This window comes from Liolophura sinensis, chromosome 1 (genome assembly GCF_032854445.1).
Source record: "Liolophura sinensis isolate JHLJ2023 chromosome 1, CUHK_Ljap_v2, whole genome shotgun sequence".
Classification (NCBI taxonomy): domain Eukaryota; kingdom Metazoa; phylum Mollusca; class Polyplacophora; order Chitonida; family Chitonidae; genus Liolophura; species Liolophura sinensis.
The window spans coordinates 12,369,148-12,384,136 of record NC_088295.1 but is presented as its reverse complement, the minus strand read 5'-3'; the positions used below and the strand labels follow the sequence as shown (position 1 = coordinate 12,384,136).

The window sequence follows — 14,989 nt, the reverse complement described above, 5'->3', positions numbered from 1 at the left end:
AGTTCAGCAGTGATTGTGACATAGGTAAGGCTGTGTGACATGCCCCAGTCAGTTCATAACCCAGACTACAGCCTCTCAGTCCAGGAATGATTGTGGCATAGGTAAGGCTGTGTGACATGCCCCAGTCAGTTCATAACCCAGACTACAGCCTCTCAGTCCAGCAGTGATTGTGACATAGGTAAGGCTGTGTGACATGCCCCAGTCAGTTCATAACCCAGACTACAACCTCTCAGTCCAGGAGTGATTGTGACATATGTAAGGCTGTGTGACAGGCCCCAGTCAGTTCATAACCCAGACTACAGCCACTCAGTCCAGCAGTGATTGTGACATAGGTAAGGCTGTGTGACATGCCCCAGTCAGTTCATAACCCAGACTACAGCCTCTCAGTCCAGCAGTGATTGTGACATATGTAAGGCTGTGTGACATGCCCCAGTAAGTTCATAACCCAGACTACAGCCTCTCAGTCCAGGAGTGATCGTGACATAGGTAAGGCTGTGTGACACGCCCCAGTCAGTTCATAACCCAGACTACAGCCTATCAGTCCAGGAGTGATCGTGACATAGGTAAGGCTGTGTGACATGCCCCAGTCAGTTCATAACCCAGACTACAGCCTCTCAGTCCAGCAGTGATTGTGACATAGGTTGTGTGACATGCCCCAGTCAGTTCATAACCCAGACTACAGCCTCTCAGTCCAGCAGTGATTGTGACATAGGTAAGGCTGTCTGACATGCCCCAGTCAGTTCATAACCCAGACTACAGCCTCTCAGTCCAGGAGTGATTGTGACATATGTAAAGCTGTGTGACATGCCCCAGTCGGTTCATAACACAGACTACAGCCTCTCAGTCCAGGAGTGATTGTGACATATGTAAGGCTGTGTGACATGCCCCAGTCAGTTCATAACCCAGACTACAGCCTCTCAGTCCAGCAGTGATTGTGACATAGGTAAGGCTGTGTGACATGCCCCAGTCAGTTCATAACCCAGACTACAGCCTCTCAGTCCAGGAGTGATTGTGACATAGGTAAGGCTGTGTGACATGCCCCAGTCAGTTTATAACCCAGACTACAGCCTGTCAGTCCAGCAGTGATTGTGACATAGGTAAGGCTGTGTGACATGCCCCAGTCAGTTTATAACCCAGACTACAGCCTCTCAGTCCAGCAGTGATTGTGACATAGGTAAGGCTGTGTGACATGCCCCAGTCAGTTCATAACCCAGACTACAGCCTCTCAGTCCAGCAGTGATTGTGGCATAGGTAAGGCTGTGTGACATGCCCCAGTCAGTTCATAACCCAGACTACAGCCTCTCAGTCCAGGAATGATTGTGACATAGGTAAGGCTGTGTGACATGCCCCAGTCAGTTCATAACCCAGACTACAGCCTCTCAGTCCAGGAGTGATTGTGACATAGGTAAGGCTGTGTGACATGCCCCAGTCAGTTCATAACCCAGACTACAGCCTCTCAGTCCAGCAGTGATTGTGACATAGGTAAGGCTGTGTGACATGCCCCAGTCAGTTCATAACCCAGACTACAGCCTCTCAGTCCAGGAGTGATTTTGACATAGGTAAGGCTGTGTGACATGCCCCAGTCAGTTCATAACCCAGACTACAGCCTCTCAGTCCAGCAGTGATTGTGACATAGGTAAGGCTGTGTGACATGCCCCAGTCAGTTCATAACCCAGACTACAGCCTCTCAGTCCAGCAGTGATTGTGACATAGGTAAGGCTGTGTGACATGCCCCAGTAAGTTCATAACCCAGACTACAGCCTCTCAGTTCAGCAGTGATTGTGACATAGGTAAGGCTGTGTGACCTGCCCCAGTAAGTTCACAACCCAGACTACAGCCTCTTAGTCCAAGAATGATTGTGACATAGGTAAGGCTGTGTGACATGCCCCAGTAAGTTCATAACCCAGACTACAGCCTCTCAGTCCAGGAGTGATTGTGACATAGGTAAGGCTGTGTGACATGCCCCAGTCAGTTCATAACCCAGACTACAGCCTCTCAGTCCAGGAGTGATTGTGACATAGGTAAGGCTGTGTGACATGCCCCAGTCAGTTCATAACCCAGACTACAGCCTCTCAGTGCAGGAATGATTGTGACATAGGTAAGGCTGTGTGACATGCCCCAGTCAGTTCATAACCTAGAGTACAGCCTCTCAGTCCAGGAGTGATTGTGACATAGGTAAGGCTGTGTGACATGCCCCAGTCAGTTCATAACCCAGACTACAGCCTCTCAGTCCAGGAGTGATTGTGACATAGGTAAGGCTGTGTGAAAGGCCCCAGTCAGTTTATAACCCAGACTACAGCCTCTCAGTCCAGGAGTGATTGTGACATAGGTAAGGCTGTGTGACATGCCCCAGTCATTTCATAACCCAGACTACAGCCTCTCAGTTCAGCAGTGATTGTGACATAGGTAAGGCTGTGTGACATGCTTTAGTCAGTTCATAACCCAGACTACAGCCTCTCAGTCCAGCAGTGATTGTGACATAGGTAAGGCTGTGTGACATGCCCCAGTAAGTTCATAACCCAGACTACAGCCTCTCAGTCTAGCAGTGATTGTGACATAGGTAAGGCTGTGTGACATGCCTCAGTCAGTTCATAACCCAGACTACAGCCTCTCAGTCCAGGAGTGATTGTGACATATGTAAAGCTGTGTGACATGCCCCAGTCAGTTCATAACCCAGACTACAGCCTCTCAGTCCAGGAGTGATTGTGACATAGGTAAGGCTGTGTGACATGCCCCAGTCAGTTCATAACCCAGACTACAGCCTTTCAGTTCAGCAGTGATTGTGACATATGTAAGGCTGTGTGACATGCCCCAGTCAGTTCATAACCCAGACTACAGCCTCTCAGTCCAGGAGTGATTGTGACATAGGTAAGGCTGTGTGACATGCCCCAGTCAGTTCATAACCCAGACTACAGCCTCTCAGTTCAGCAGTGATTGTGACATAGGTAAGGCTGTGTGACATGCCCCAGTCAGTTCATAACCCAGACTACAGTCTCTCAGTCCAGGAGTGATTGTGACATATGTAAGGCTGTGTGACATGCCCCAGTCAGTTCATAACCCAGACTACAGCCTCTTAGTTCAGCAGTGATTGTGACATAGGTAAGGCTGTGTGACATGCCCCAGTCAGTTCATAACCCAGACTACAGCCTCTCAGTTCAGGAGTGATTGTGACATAGGTAAGGCTGTGTGACATAGCCCAGTCAGTTCATAACCCAGACTACAGCCTCTCAGTCCAGGAGTGATTGTGACATAAGTAAGGCTGTGTGACATGCTTTAGTCAGTTCATAACCCAGACTACAGCCTCTTAGTTCAGCAGTGATTGTGACATAGGTCAGGCTGTGTGACATGCCCCAGTCAGTTAACCCAGACTACAGCCTCTCAGTCCAGCAGTGATTGTGACATAGATAAGGCTGTGTGACATGCCCCAGTCAATTCATAACCCAGACTACAGCCTCTCAGTCCAGCAGTGATTGTGGCAGAGGTAAGGCTGTGTGACATGCCCCAGTCAGTTCATAACCCAGACTACAGCCTCTCAGTCCAGGAATGATTGTGACATAGGTAAGGCTGTGTGACATGCCCCAGTCAGTTCATAACCCAGACTACAGCCTCTCAGTCCAGCAGTGATTGTGACATAGGTAAGGCTGTGTGACATGCCCCAGTCAGTTCATAACCCAGACTACAGCCTCTCAGTCCAGCAGTGATTGTGACTTAGGTAAGGCTGTGTGACATGCCCCAGTCAGTTCATAACCCAGACTACAGCCTCTCAGTCCAGGAGTGATTTTGACATAGGTAAGGCTGTGTGACATGCCCCAGTCAGTTCATAACCCAGACTACAGCCTCTCAGTCCAGCAGTGATTGTGACATAGGTAAGGCTGTGTGACATGCCCCAGTAAGTTCATAACCCAGACTACAGCCTCTCAGTTCAGCAGTGATTGTGACATATGTAAGGCTGTGTGACATGCCCCAGTCAGTTCATAACCCAGACTACAGCCTCTCAGTCCAAGAATGATTGTGACATATGTAAGGCTGTGTGACATGCCCCAGTAAGTTCATAACCCAGACTACAGCCTCTCAGTCCAGGGGTGATTGTGACATAGGTAAGACTGTGTGACATGCCCCAGTCAGTTCATAACCCAGACTACAGCCTCTCAGTCCAGGAGTGATTTTGACATAGGTAAGGCTGTGTGACATGCCCCAGTCAGTTCATAACCCAGACTACAGCCTCTCATTCCAGCAGTGATTGTGACATAGGTAAGGCTGTGTGACATGCCCCAGTCAGTTCATAACCCAGACTACAGCCTCTCATTCCAGCAGTGATTGTGTCATATGTAAGACTGTGTGACATGCCCCAGTCAGTTCATAATTTAGACATTAAGTATTTATACTACCCTCAGTGAAGTTGGGGGCAGGGGGCAAACTGGAATCAACTTGTCTTTCCTTCTATCTGTTTGTCTGTACACACGATTTTGTTGATGCATCTCCTCCAAAACTTTCCTTGTAATCAGATTTTGTCTATGCAACTCTACCTAAAGTATTAAACCTATTTTAATGAAATGTAGCATACATCTTCCATATCATGTAAACTTAAGTGTAAGTGTGCTTACAGGATAAGTGTCAAGATTTAGCTACTGACCCAAATGATAAAGATTACGACCTGTTTGAACATTATGTTACCCAGGAGGGCTTCTGAGAAACGTAATAATAACTTTAAATCCACCAAAAACAATAGATTTACTGCCCTAGCCCATTCACCACCCTCCCGGTACGGCTTAGTGGGTGATGTAAAAGATGGCCTACCCAAGTCTAGCTTGCCTAAATAACCTAGGGATTCATATCAAATCGATGTCATCTTCGAGATGGATTCTAGCTACTCAGAAGGAAATATACAGCCGTATTAATTTGAACCCATAGTCAACAACATTCAAGTTCAGATTTAGGACACTGACATCTCTGGCCAGACTTCTGAGTTTTCAGACCTTGAATTTTGATCTTTGTCAAGGCGTTTTCATCTGCACTGACAATATATGGACTGGTAAGGCATAGTTTTAAACTGTGTTACATGGTACATTTTCTGTGTTATGTAAGATTTTATATTTATTTACTATTCTTTCCCTCAGATTGCTTCACAATAGATATCATTCTGTTCTGTGAGGGATTCAAAATTCATACCTATATGCGATGACAACTACCAGCACATGTAATTGTCTGCATTCCAAATAGAATCATGTACGTATGTGAACGCTGGCATTACAGTGTACAGAGTTTACTACATGTATCTCTGTACAGTTTTTCAAATCAGTTAATAGTATTTCATAAGTGTTGTTGTGGAAATTCGGCTGTGTATATGTCGCAGCTTTCAGCTGTAAAATAGCTAGAGCAGATATTGCTCAATCAGGCAAGCTGTCGGTCTCCTCTGAATGCTTTCTTATTGTTTTATTTGTATGGTATTGTATACATGTACTGACAAAGGATATTCCATCTAAAAGAAGTTGAGAATTCCATTTTGTGTTTGCTTTTTAGCCAACTGTACCAGTCCTGGGACGTACCATAATGTGGAAAAGAAAACATGTGTCCCATGTCCTGAGGGTTCATACCAGAATATTAAATGGCAGGAGAGTTGTGTAGATTGTCCTGCTGGTTCCACGACAAATGGTATAGGGGCCACTGAATGTATAGGTAAGCTTCAGGTTCCACAACAAATGGTACAGAAGCCACTGGATGTATAGGTAAGCTTCTGGTTCCACAAGAAATGGTGCAAGGGCCACTGAATGTATAGGTAAGCTTCTGGTTCCACAAGAAATGGTACAGGGGCACTGAATGTATAGGTAAGCTTCTGGTTCCACAACAAATGGTACAGGGGCCACTGGATGTATAGGTAAGCTTCTGGTTCCTCAACAAATGGTACAGGGGCCACTGAATGTATAGGGAAGCTTCTGGTTCCACAGCAAATGGTACAGGAGCCACTGAATGTATAGGTAAGCTTCTGGTTCCACAACAAATGGCAGAGGGACCACTGGATGTATAGGTAAGCTTCTGGTTCCACATCAAATGGTACAGGGGCACTGAATGTATAGGTAAGCTTCTGGTTCCACAACAGGTGGTACAGGGACCACTAGATGTATAGGTAAGCTTCTGGTTCCACAACAGATGGTACAGGGGCACTGAATGTATAGGTAAGCTTCTGGTTCCACATCAAATGGTACAGGGGCACTGAATGTATAGGTAAGCTTCTGGTTCCACATCAAATGGTACAGGGGCCACTGAATGTATAGGGAAGCTTCTGGTTCGACAAAAAATGGTACAGGGGCACTGAATGTATAGGTAAGCTTCTGGTTCCACATCAAATGGTACAGGGGCCACTGAATGTATAGGTAAGCTTCTGGTTCCACAAAAAATGGTACAGGGGCACTGAATGTATAGGTAAGCTTCTGGTTCCACAACAAATGGCACAGGGGCCATTGAATGTATAGGTAAGCTTCTGGTTCCACAACAAATGGTACAGGGGCCACTGGATGTATAGGTAAGCTTCTGGTTCCTCAACAAATGGCATAGGGGCCACTGAATGTATAGGGAAGCTTCTGGTTCCACAGCAAATGGTACAGGAGCCACTGAATGTATAGGTAAGCTTCTGGTTCCACAACAAATGGTACAAGGACCACTGGATGTATAGGTAAGCTTCTGGTTCCACATCAAATGGTACAGGGGCACTGAATGTATAGGTAAGCCTCTGGTTCCACAACAAATGGTACAGGGACCACTAGATGTATAGGTAAGCTTCTGGTTCCACAACAAATGGTACAGGGACCACTGGATGTATAGGTAAGCTTCTGGTTCCACATCAAATGGCAGAGGGACCACTGGATGTATAGGTAAGCTTCTGGTTCCACAACAAATGGTACAGGGGCACTGAATGTATAGGTAAGCTTCTGGTTCCACAACAAATGGTACAGGGGCCACTGGATGTATAGGTAAGCTTCTGGTTCCACAACAAATGGTACAGGGACCACTGGATATATAGGTAAGCTTCTGGTTCCACAACAAATGGTACAGGGACCACTGGATATATAGGTAAGCTTCTGGTTCCACAACAAATGGTACAGGGGCACTGAATGTATAGGTAAGTTTCTGGTTCCACAACAGGTGGTACAGGGGCGCTGAATGTATAGGTAAGCTTCTGGTTCCACAACAAATGGCACAGGGGCCACTGGATGTATAGGTAAGCTTCTGGTTCCACAACAAAAGGTACAGGGGCCACTGGATGTATAGGTAAGCTTCTGGCTCCACAACAAATGGTGCAAGGGCCACTGAATGTATAGGTAAGCGTCTGGTTCCACAACAAATGGTACAGGGACCACTGGATGTATAGGTAAGCTTCTGGTTCCACAACAAATGCTACAGAAGCCACTGGATGTATAGGTAAGCTTCTGGTTCCACAACAAATGGTACAAGGACCACTGGATGTATAGGCAAACTTCTTATTTATTTATTTGATTGGTGTTTTACGCCGTACTCAAGAATATTTCACTCATACGACGGCGGCCAGCATTATGGTGGGAGGAAACTGGGCAGAGCCATGACCATCCGCAGGTTGCTGACAGACCTTCCCACGTAAGGCCGGAAAGGAAGCCAGCATTAGCTGGACTTGAACTCACAGCGACCGCATTGGTGAAAGGCTCCTGGGTCATTATGCTGCGCTAGCGTGCTAACCAACTGAGCCACGGAGGCCCCCTGGTAAGCTTCTGGTTCGACAACAAATGGTACAGGGACCACTGGATGTATAGGTAAGCTTCTTATTTATTTATTTATTTATTTATTTATTTGATTGGTGTTTTACGCCGTACTCAAGAATATTTCACTCATACAACGGCGACCAGCATTATGGTGGGAGGAAACTGGGCACAGCCCGGGAAAACCCATGACCATCCGCAGGTTGCTGACAGACCTTCTCACGTACGGCCGGAGAGGAAGCCAGCATTAGCTGGACTTGAACTCACAGCGACCGCATTGGTGAGAGGCTCCTGGGACATTACGCTGCGCTAGCGCACTAACCAACTGAGCCACGGAGGCCCCCTGGTAAGCTTCTCGTTCCACAACAAATGGTACAGGGGCCACTGGATGTATAGGTAAGCTTCTGGTTCCACATCAAATGGTACAGGGGCACTGAATGTATAGGTAAGCTTCTGGTTCAGTTTTAAGATGGCATATGTTTTAATAATGGAGGGGATTTTTTAGTCTGAACTCTTTATCGCTGAAGATAAAAATGATCCTGTCTTATCATTTGTTCTGTGAAAAATGGTAGGCAAACTATTTTTGTTTCCATTTACTGTAACATGGGCATTCAAAAGCATTTCACCAAAGGTTATTTAAAGGAAAAACTTGTTGACTAGGCATCTTCTCTGAACACATTGATGACAAGCAGCCCATTATTACCAGGTGTGGCTTGGGACTCCTGTATTATGAAAAGCTTGTTGACTAGGCATCTTCTCTGAACACATTGATGACAAGCAGCCTGTTATTACCAGGTGTGGCTTGGGACTCCTGTATTATGAAAAGCTTGTTGACTAGGCATCTTCTCTGAACACATTGATGACAAGCAGCCCATTATTACCAGGTGTGGCTTGGGACTCCTGTATTATGAAAAGCTTGTTGACTAGGCATCCTCTCTGAACACATTGATGACAAGCAGCCCGTTATTACCAGGTGTGGCTTGGGACTCCTGTATTATGAAAAGCTTGTTGACTAGGCATCCTCTCTGAACACATTGATGACAAGCAGCCTGTTATTACCAGGTGTGGCTTGGGACTCCTGTATTATGAAAAGCTTGTTGACTAGGCATCCCCTCTTAACACATTGGTAACAAACAGCCTTTTATTACCAGGTGTGACTTGGGACTGCTGTATTATGAAAAACTTGGTGATGATTGGGCATCGTCTCCAGATACATTGGTGACAAGCAGCCATTGATCATGGGATGTGATGTGGGACTTTATGCACAGACTTCTGTCGTGGATGAAATTGAAATTCTACAACTTATAACATGAAAAGAATCAATATGAAAGAATCAAAGAAATAAATGTGCTGGGATCAATTTGACAAAGCCAAAGATAAATGTTTCACAATTTGAGCTTGTTTGGTCAGGAATCATGCTTTAATGTTGTTATAATGTAAATTCCTCACCTTTGCAGATATTTGTAAGATACCAAATTACTGCCAGAATCAAGGAACCTGTCAGAGCGGTATAAACGCTCACTGTGTTTGTACCACAGTGTATACAGGCAAAAGGTGCCAAACCCGCAGAGGTGAGTAATTAGGAAGGGATGATTGTCAGTAATATAAAATAACACTGAAGGCCCTGGCTGGCCAAGCCGTCTGCCTGGACTCTCTCTCTGTTCAGGCCACTTCCTGTTTACTTATCTCCAATGAGGTTTTTTAACCTATGACAGCTTTCATGTATTTATAGATATGAATAAATTGAGAAATTGCAGATGATGTTGACCTAGAAGACTGGATCATTGTAACTAGTGCATATACATCATGTATGATGTTTTCTCTCTGTTATTCGTTCAGCTGCTGAAACCTTGGGTCAGAATCAGGCAACCATCGTCGGCAGTGTGATTGGCACTGTCATTTTCCTCATCGTGGTGGTATTAGTCATCATGGGTGTTTGTATCATCATGAGGTAAGCAAAACAGTTTAAACTGACATTACTAAAGATTAACCAGACTTTTGCTATAAGAAATTCCCAAGTTTTGCAGAACGCTTACTCAAGCCATACACCTCATAGGTTTGTGTATCATAATGTATAACCAGGCTGACTGAAATACTCTGATATTTGCAGACGGAAAAAGCGTGTGAATCGCCGTTTGAAGAGATCTGAGAGCTCTACATTTATGGGTGCTCCACACATGATCACTGATCCTTACTACTATGGGGACAGGTCTATGGCCGGCTCAATCGAGATGGGCCGCAGTTTCCTTAAGCTGTCAGGACCAGAGGAAAATGTCGGATATGAATTCCGTGGCTTTCAGAATACATCTGTGGATGACCAGGGTAAGTCTTGTATACACAAGTTCACAGTTTCACATATGGAACATAAATAAAGTCACATTTGACCACAGCTTGACCATTCAATAAATGGGGTTTGGTTCCATGGGCATTGGCCAATTCTACCTCTTCTCGGTATGCTGACAGTATGTAGACGGTCCAAAGAATGACATACTTGACCCTATGAGGCAACACCACAAACTTGTGGTCGTTCACACACAAACTACACATTTGAGTTAAAAAAAAAAAAGTTTTGGGCAATGATGATGTCACCTGATAAAGCTCCAGCGCTGGCCGTGTACAGTTGGTTGAGTGTTCCATTCTATTAAATTGAAATTTATTTAAAGATTTTAACAATATACCATTGCATTCTTAAAAATAGAGTCAATGAGAGTCAGAGAGTCAATGATACATTGTTATAAATATAAGCTGCAGTCATTAAATATCAAATTTTATGTTTGTGTCCAAAATAATATTCAAAATGAATTTATCATGATTGAAAAGCAGCAGTTGAAGGTGCTGTTCTGATGATATATTCCATGATGTTTCAGTGCATTGTGTTCATCAGTTTATCAATATGACGATTTTTAACAGCTGATCTAAGAAGCTATATTAGAAGTATGCTAAGCTTAAATAGTCTGTCAGTAAGTGAGTGTTTGCTGTACACCATACTGAACCGCAATACTGAGTGTGAGAAAAAAGATTCAGTCTTATCTTAAAAACCGGATAAACTTTTTTCTGCCTTAAAATTTTAAGAAATTTTGAAATATTTTTATATAGGTAATCAACATGGTCTTGCCATGTAAGAAAACATCGAGTAATTTTGTGAATGACACCAGTTCAATTAATGTATATTCAAGCTCTATATGTTTGTGTTTCTTACAAACATTTTTTTTCACCCATGTGACATTGTCAAGAGTTTATTAACATAATTTTAGCTGTTGGCCTCCCCTTGATTACCACAGAAATATTGGGATTCTTTTTGGCTGCTGACTAATATGTGGGTGTCGGAGGGGCACAGTTTGGTAGTCATTAAGTTGTGAGTGTGGCTTGAAATATCAGGGAATTGTATGTTGTATTATAGATTTGTTTGTGATCAATAACTGTGCTTTTGAAGACTATTTCTTCAATGCTAATCAGATACTATCTTTTCTACAGTGCGAGGGAACTTGTGTCACAGGTTTGCGGCGAAGAACAACTTTGTTTTAATCAGATCTATATTTTCTCCAAGCATAGTATGATCTTGTTTGATTGTGGATATTGTCCAGTCTACGCTGCTCAGATTATTCATACTCTTTGGCTTTAAATCACAATCATTTAAAACTTGAATGTTAAAAAATTATACTGAATGCAGATATAATTTCTAATTTTGTTAAGTACGTATTAATGTTGAGAACCCTGGTAATGGCAAAATGTCTAATAGTTTCTTTTCTTTTTGCCATCTCTACATGCAGACTTTGCTGTGTATGAGTAAGTATTGATATGTTCTGTTTAGACAGACAGTTAATTATATTTCGAGAAATTTGAATGACAAAGAATGTGAGGATTGTCATAAAAGCTTTCAAAATTTTGTGTACACAACATCCAAGGACAGAAATATTATTAACGCTTAGGAACTACCATAACAAGAATTTTGTGTTCCAATCCAAATAATTTGTATACCCCCCTCGACTAAGTTTAGCGGGATATACTGGAATCACCCTGTCTGTCTTTCTGCCTATGGGCACGATATTGTCCATGCATCTCCTGCCAAACTACAGCACCTATTTTGATGAAACTTATCATACATCTTGTCTCTCACCTGAACTTGTGCATTCTTAAGTTTGATCACAATTGGGTAATTACTTTCGTAATTCATTTTCGTAATTACTCCATTCAGGTACTTAGAGCAGTTGTGGATTTTCATGTACTCTGTCTTCTCCTTCGATTGCTACATTTCTCCATTCAAACTGGATGTACCAGTAATACAATCAGTGCAAACCATGAATGGCCCATGAAACATTCTGTATGAAGTCAAACTAGCAACATGATGTCTTGTCATTTCTTTTAAGGTTTTTGTATTTTTTATTTTTGGAAATGTTTTTGGATGAAAGGGGTATTTCAGAAAAATCCTGAAAGCAGAAAGAGCGCTGATTTCAAAATACTTTTAAAATTTATCACACTTTATTGGCCCAAGTCAATGAAGGCTTTAAATGATCGCTCAGAAAAGTCCAAGATGAATATGAAATAAATCTGTGGGACCATTTTTAGTTTAAAAAGTAAACTGTGCAGTTGGACAATAACACATGTATTTTTAAATTATTGATAATTGGTGAGGGAAAAAACAGCACTTAGAAAAGCAAAAGAAAGATTAAAGTTTTAAAGAAAGTTTGAAAACATTTTTGCTTTCGGAATAAACATACACATGTGGCAATTTGATCGATATTTTGGGCCAAACAAGGCAAAAGTACCCTTAATGATCAGAGAGTAAAACTGTGCATAGCAAGGTCCCATTCATTAAGCTACCGGTGATTTAACTTGATCATTTCTGTTATATGATAAAAGTCTCCTGTAATTCTTCAGCCTTTTCGCATGTTTGCTTGGTGTTTATGTAAGCATATTCTGAAGGCATTATACTGTGTAGACTGACAAAATTGTACTTTTTGTGAAGCCCTGAAACTGGCCAATCCAAGCAATGTAGTTTTGTCTCCAAAATCAAATTAAAAATAAGCATTAATTGCACTTAAAGTTGCTCTTTCATATGGGAAAAGGTTGAGGAAATAAGTCTGGCCACATATGCAGCACATTAAGTGACAAACCCTACCCTTAACATACTTTCTGTTTATTTTTTTTCTGTTTTAGTCCCAGTGGAGACAGAGACAAGGTCTGACAAGTGATGATTCTCCATGAAAGAGTTTCAAAATAGGCTTTTCATCAATCATAAATTGTTGGAAAAATTAAAATGCTGTGCTTCGTAAATGTAAATATAGGCTACACTTTCATGGTTGTGATGTTACAAGTTTACTATTTCTGGAACAGTTCTTATTGACTTCAGTGGTATTCCTATTTTGTGTGATTATTGTTTTGCCACATAATGTTATCTAACTAGATTGTATATTTTGGTAGCTCTTTTTTTGTCAGAGCGCTGTTGAAATTCAGGTTGAATATTCTCGAAAGTAAGCTTTCTTAATGTAGTCTCCATTATCAAGTTATTTCATATTACTAATATAAATATATATAGATAGATATATATATATACAAGAAGTATTCATACGCTCAGACTACTGAATAGACAGATCTTGTATTTGTATTCACATTGACAATATCACATATATTAGAAAAGTGATCTCTATAAATTTTAAACTATCTGTTATTCTAATTCTTTACTTCATAACTTAATCTGGAAAGCCATGCATGTTACCCACATAATATAATATTTACTGTTGGCAAACTTTGCCTAAAAGACTATGTTCATTGTGTTATATTGATGCTTTTAATAAATATACGGTATATATCTATGCATTGCGTTTTTTGAACAGGATATGCTCACCCGGAACTGGAGCCTCGACTTCTTAAACATGCCTAACCATGCACGCTAAAAACGAACAAAAGCAGTACGCTATGAGACAACTATACTACGGGAACGGTTGCCTCCCTTAGATCGCAAGTTGGTGTGTTACGCTATGATGTCCGCGCTGGCGGGTTCTCTCTGAACTTGTCTATTTTACCGTTAGACACTTCAGACTGGAAGTGTCATTGATCGCAGTCTGTGGAATACCTGAGATCGAACCTATTCCCACAGGTATAGCTGTTTACAATTGTGGATAGTAATTAATTGGGAAGGTCTGTCAGCAACAGCGGATGGTCATTGGTTTTCACCTGTGCTCTGCTCAGTTCCCTCCCACCATAATGCTAGCCGCCGCTATATAAGTGAAATATTCTGGAGCACGGCGTAAAAAACCAAACAAGTAAATAAATAAATGAGATTGTTCCATTTACAGCGATTTTTAGAATTCCAGAGAGTTGTCTCCTGCTACTTGGAACAGTTCTATGGAAGAAGTTTAGATTAAAAGAGGTTTAATTTTGATATCGTCGTATGTGGAGCAGATGGAAATGGCCTGGCTATAGGGATAAGCGTTTCTAAGGTTGTTGTAGGCCTGTGTAGGTGTAAGGCTACTGTGGGCTATGCAGTTTTTCTACAAATTCAGTAGTGAAATAATCCTAAATATGTCGCAAGATCACTGGGCATTTAAATAGCTTCTCAGTTAAACGCAAATGTTAAATTCTGTGAATCAACTCTGCGCAGATTGCTGTTTAGAAAGTAGTTACTTACACGGTTGGTTTTAACTCGGACAAGATCGTGTAATAAGCCATTAACGAGCGGTTGTCTCCCTTTGGTCATGAACTGCGTGCTCCCAAGCCTTTTTGTGCACGAATCTAGCGGCTGTGTTTTTTTGTTTTTTTTTTTGTTTAATTATTGCTTTAGATGCTTTGGTCAATGCACTATCAATAAGAATTTTAAGATCATTTCCAGCCCCCAGCGTCGATGTCATCAATATAGTCAATAATATTAGGAGAAATGTTATGGCAAGATGTTGAAGGTGGTATCTTAACATGTTTTGTGATTGTGCATACATGTAAAGCACAATAACATGACGGGGATGTTCCCTCATTTTACCCACGTATGCATATTAATTGCCGTAAATTACAAAATTCACAAATCAAGGCTTATGGTAAATGTTCTCAAAAAGTACTACATGTACTGAGCTCATGTTTTACATACCTTCACGTGTTTTGTATATTAGAACCCATGTTAAGGTAAATGTTTTAGTACGTTATGTATTCCGTTTAAGTCTTGCATTTATATATCGACTACAGGCAAGCTCTTTGCTCTCTTAGAAATCTATTTTTAATGGCAAATACAGACTTGTAGTATCACGGAAGCAGAACCGGTGACATAATTATGA

At 42.1% G+C, this 14,989-nt stretch overlaps 1 protein-coding gene across 1 annotated transcript in view; it reads left to right on the top strand.

The window, feature by feature from the left end:
• The window catches only part of LOC135463745 (uncharacterized), a 110,879-nt gene extending 97,343 nt beyond the window's left edge, over positions 1–13,536 (top strand). The window contains exons 79-84 of the mRNA XM_064741206.1: positions 5,521–5,676; positions 9,185–9,298; positions 9,567–9,678; positions 9,838–10,049; positions 11,498–11,513; positions 12,885–13,536. Coding sequence (XP_064597276.1) covers positions 5,521–5,676; positions 9,185–9,298; positions 9,567–9,678; positions 9,838–10,049; positions 11,498–11,513; positions 12,885–12,912 — 638 coding nt within the window. The 3' untranslated portion in view covers positions 12,913–13,536. The remainder of the gene's footprint in view (positions 1–5,520; positions 5,677–9,184; positions 9,299–9,566; positions 9,679–9,837; positions 10,050–11,497; positions 11,514–12,884) is intronic.
• Positions 13,537–14,989: the final 1,453 nt, after the last annotated feature.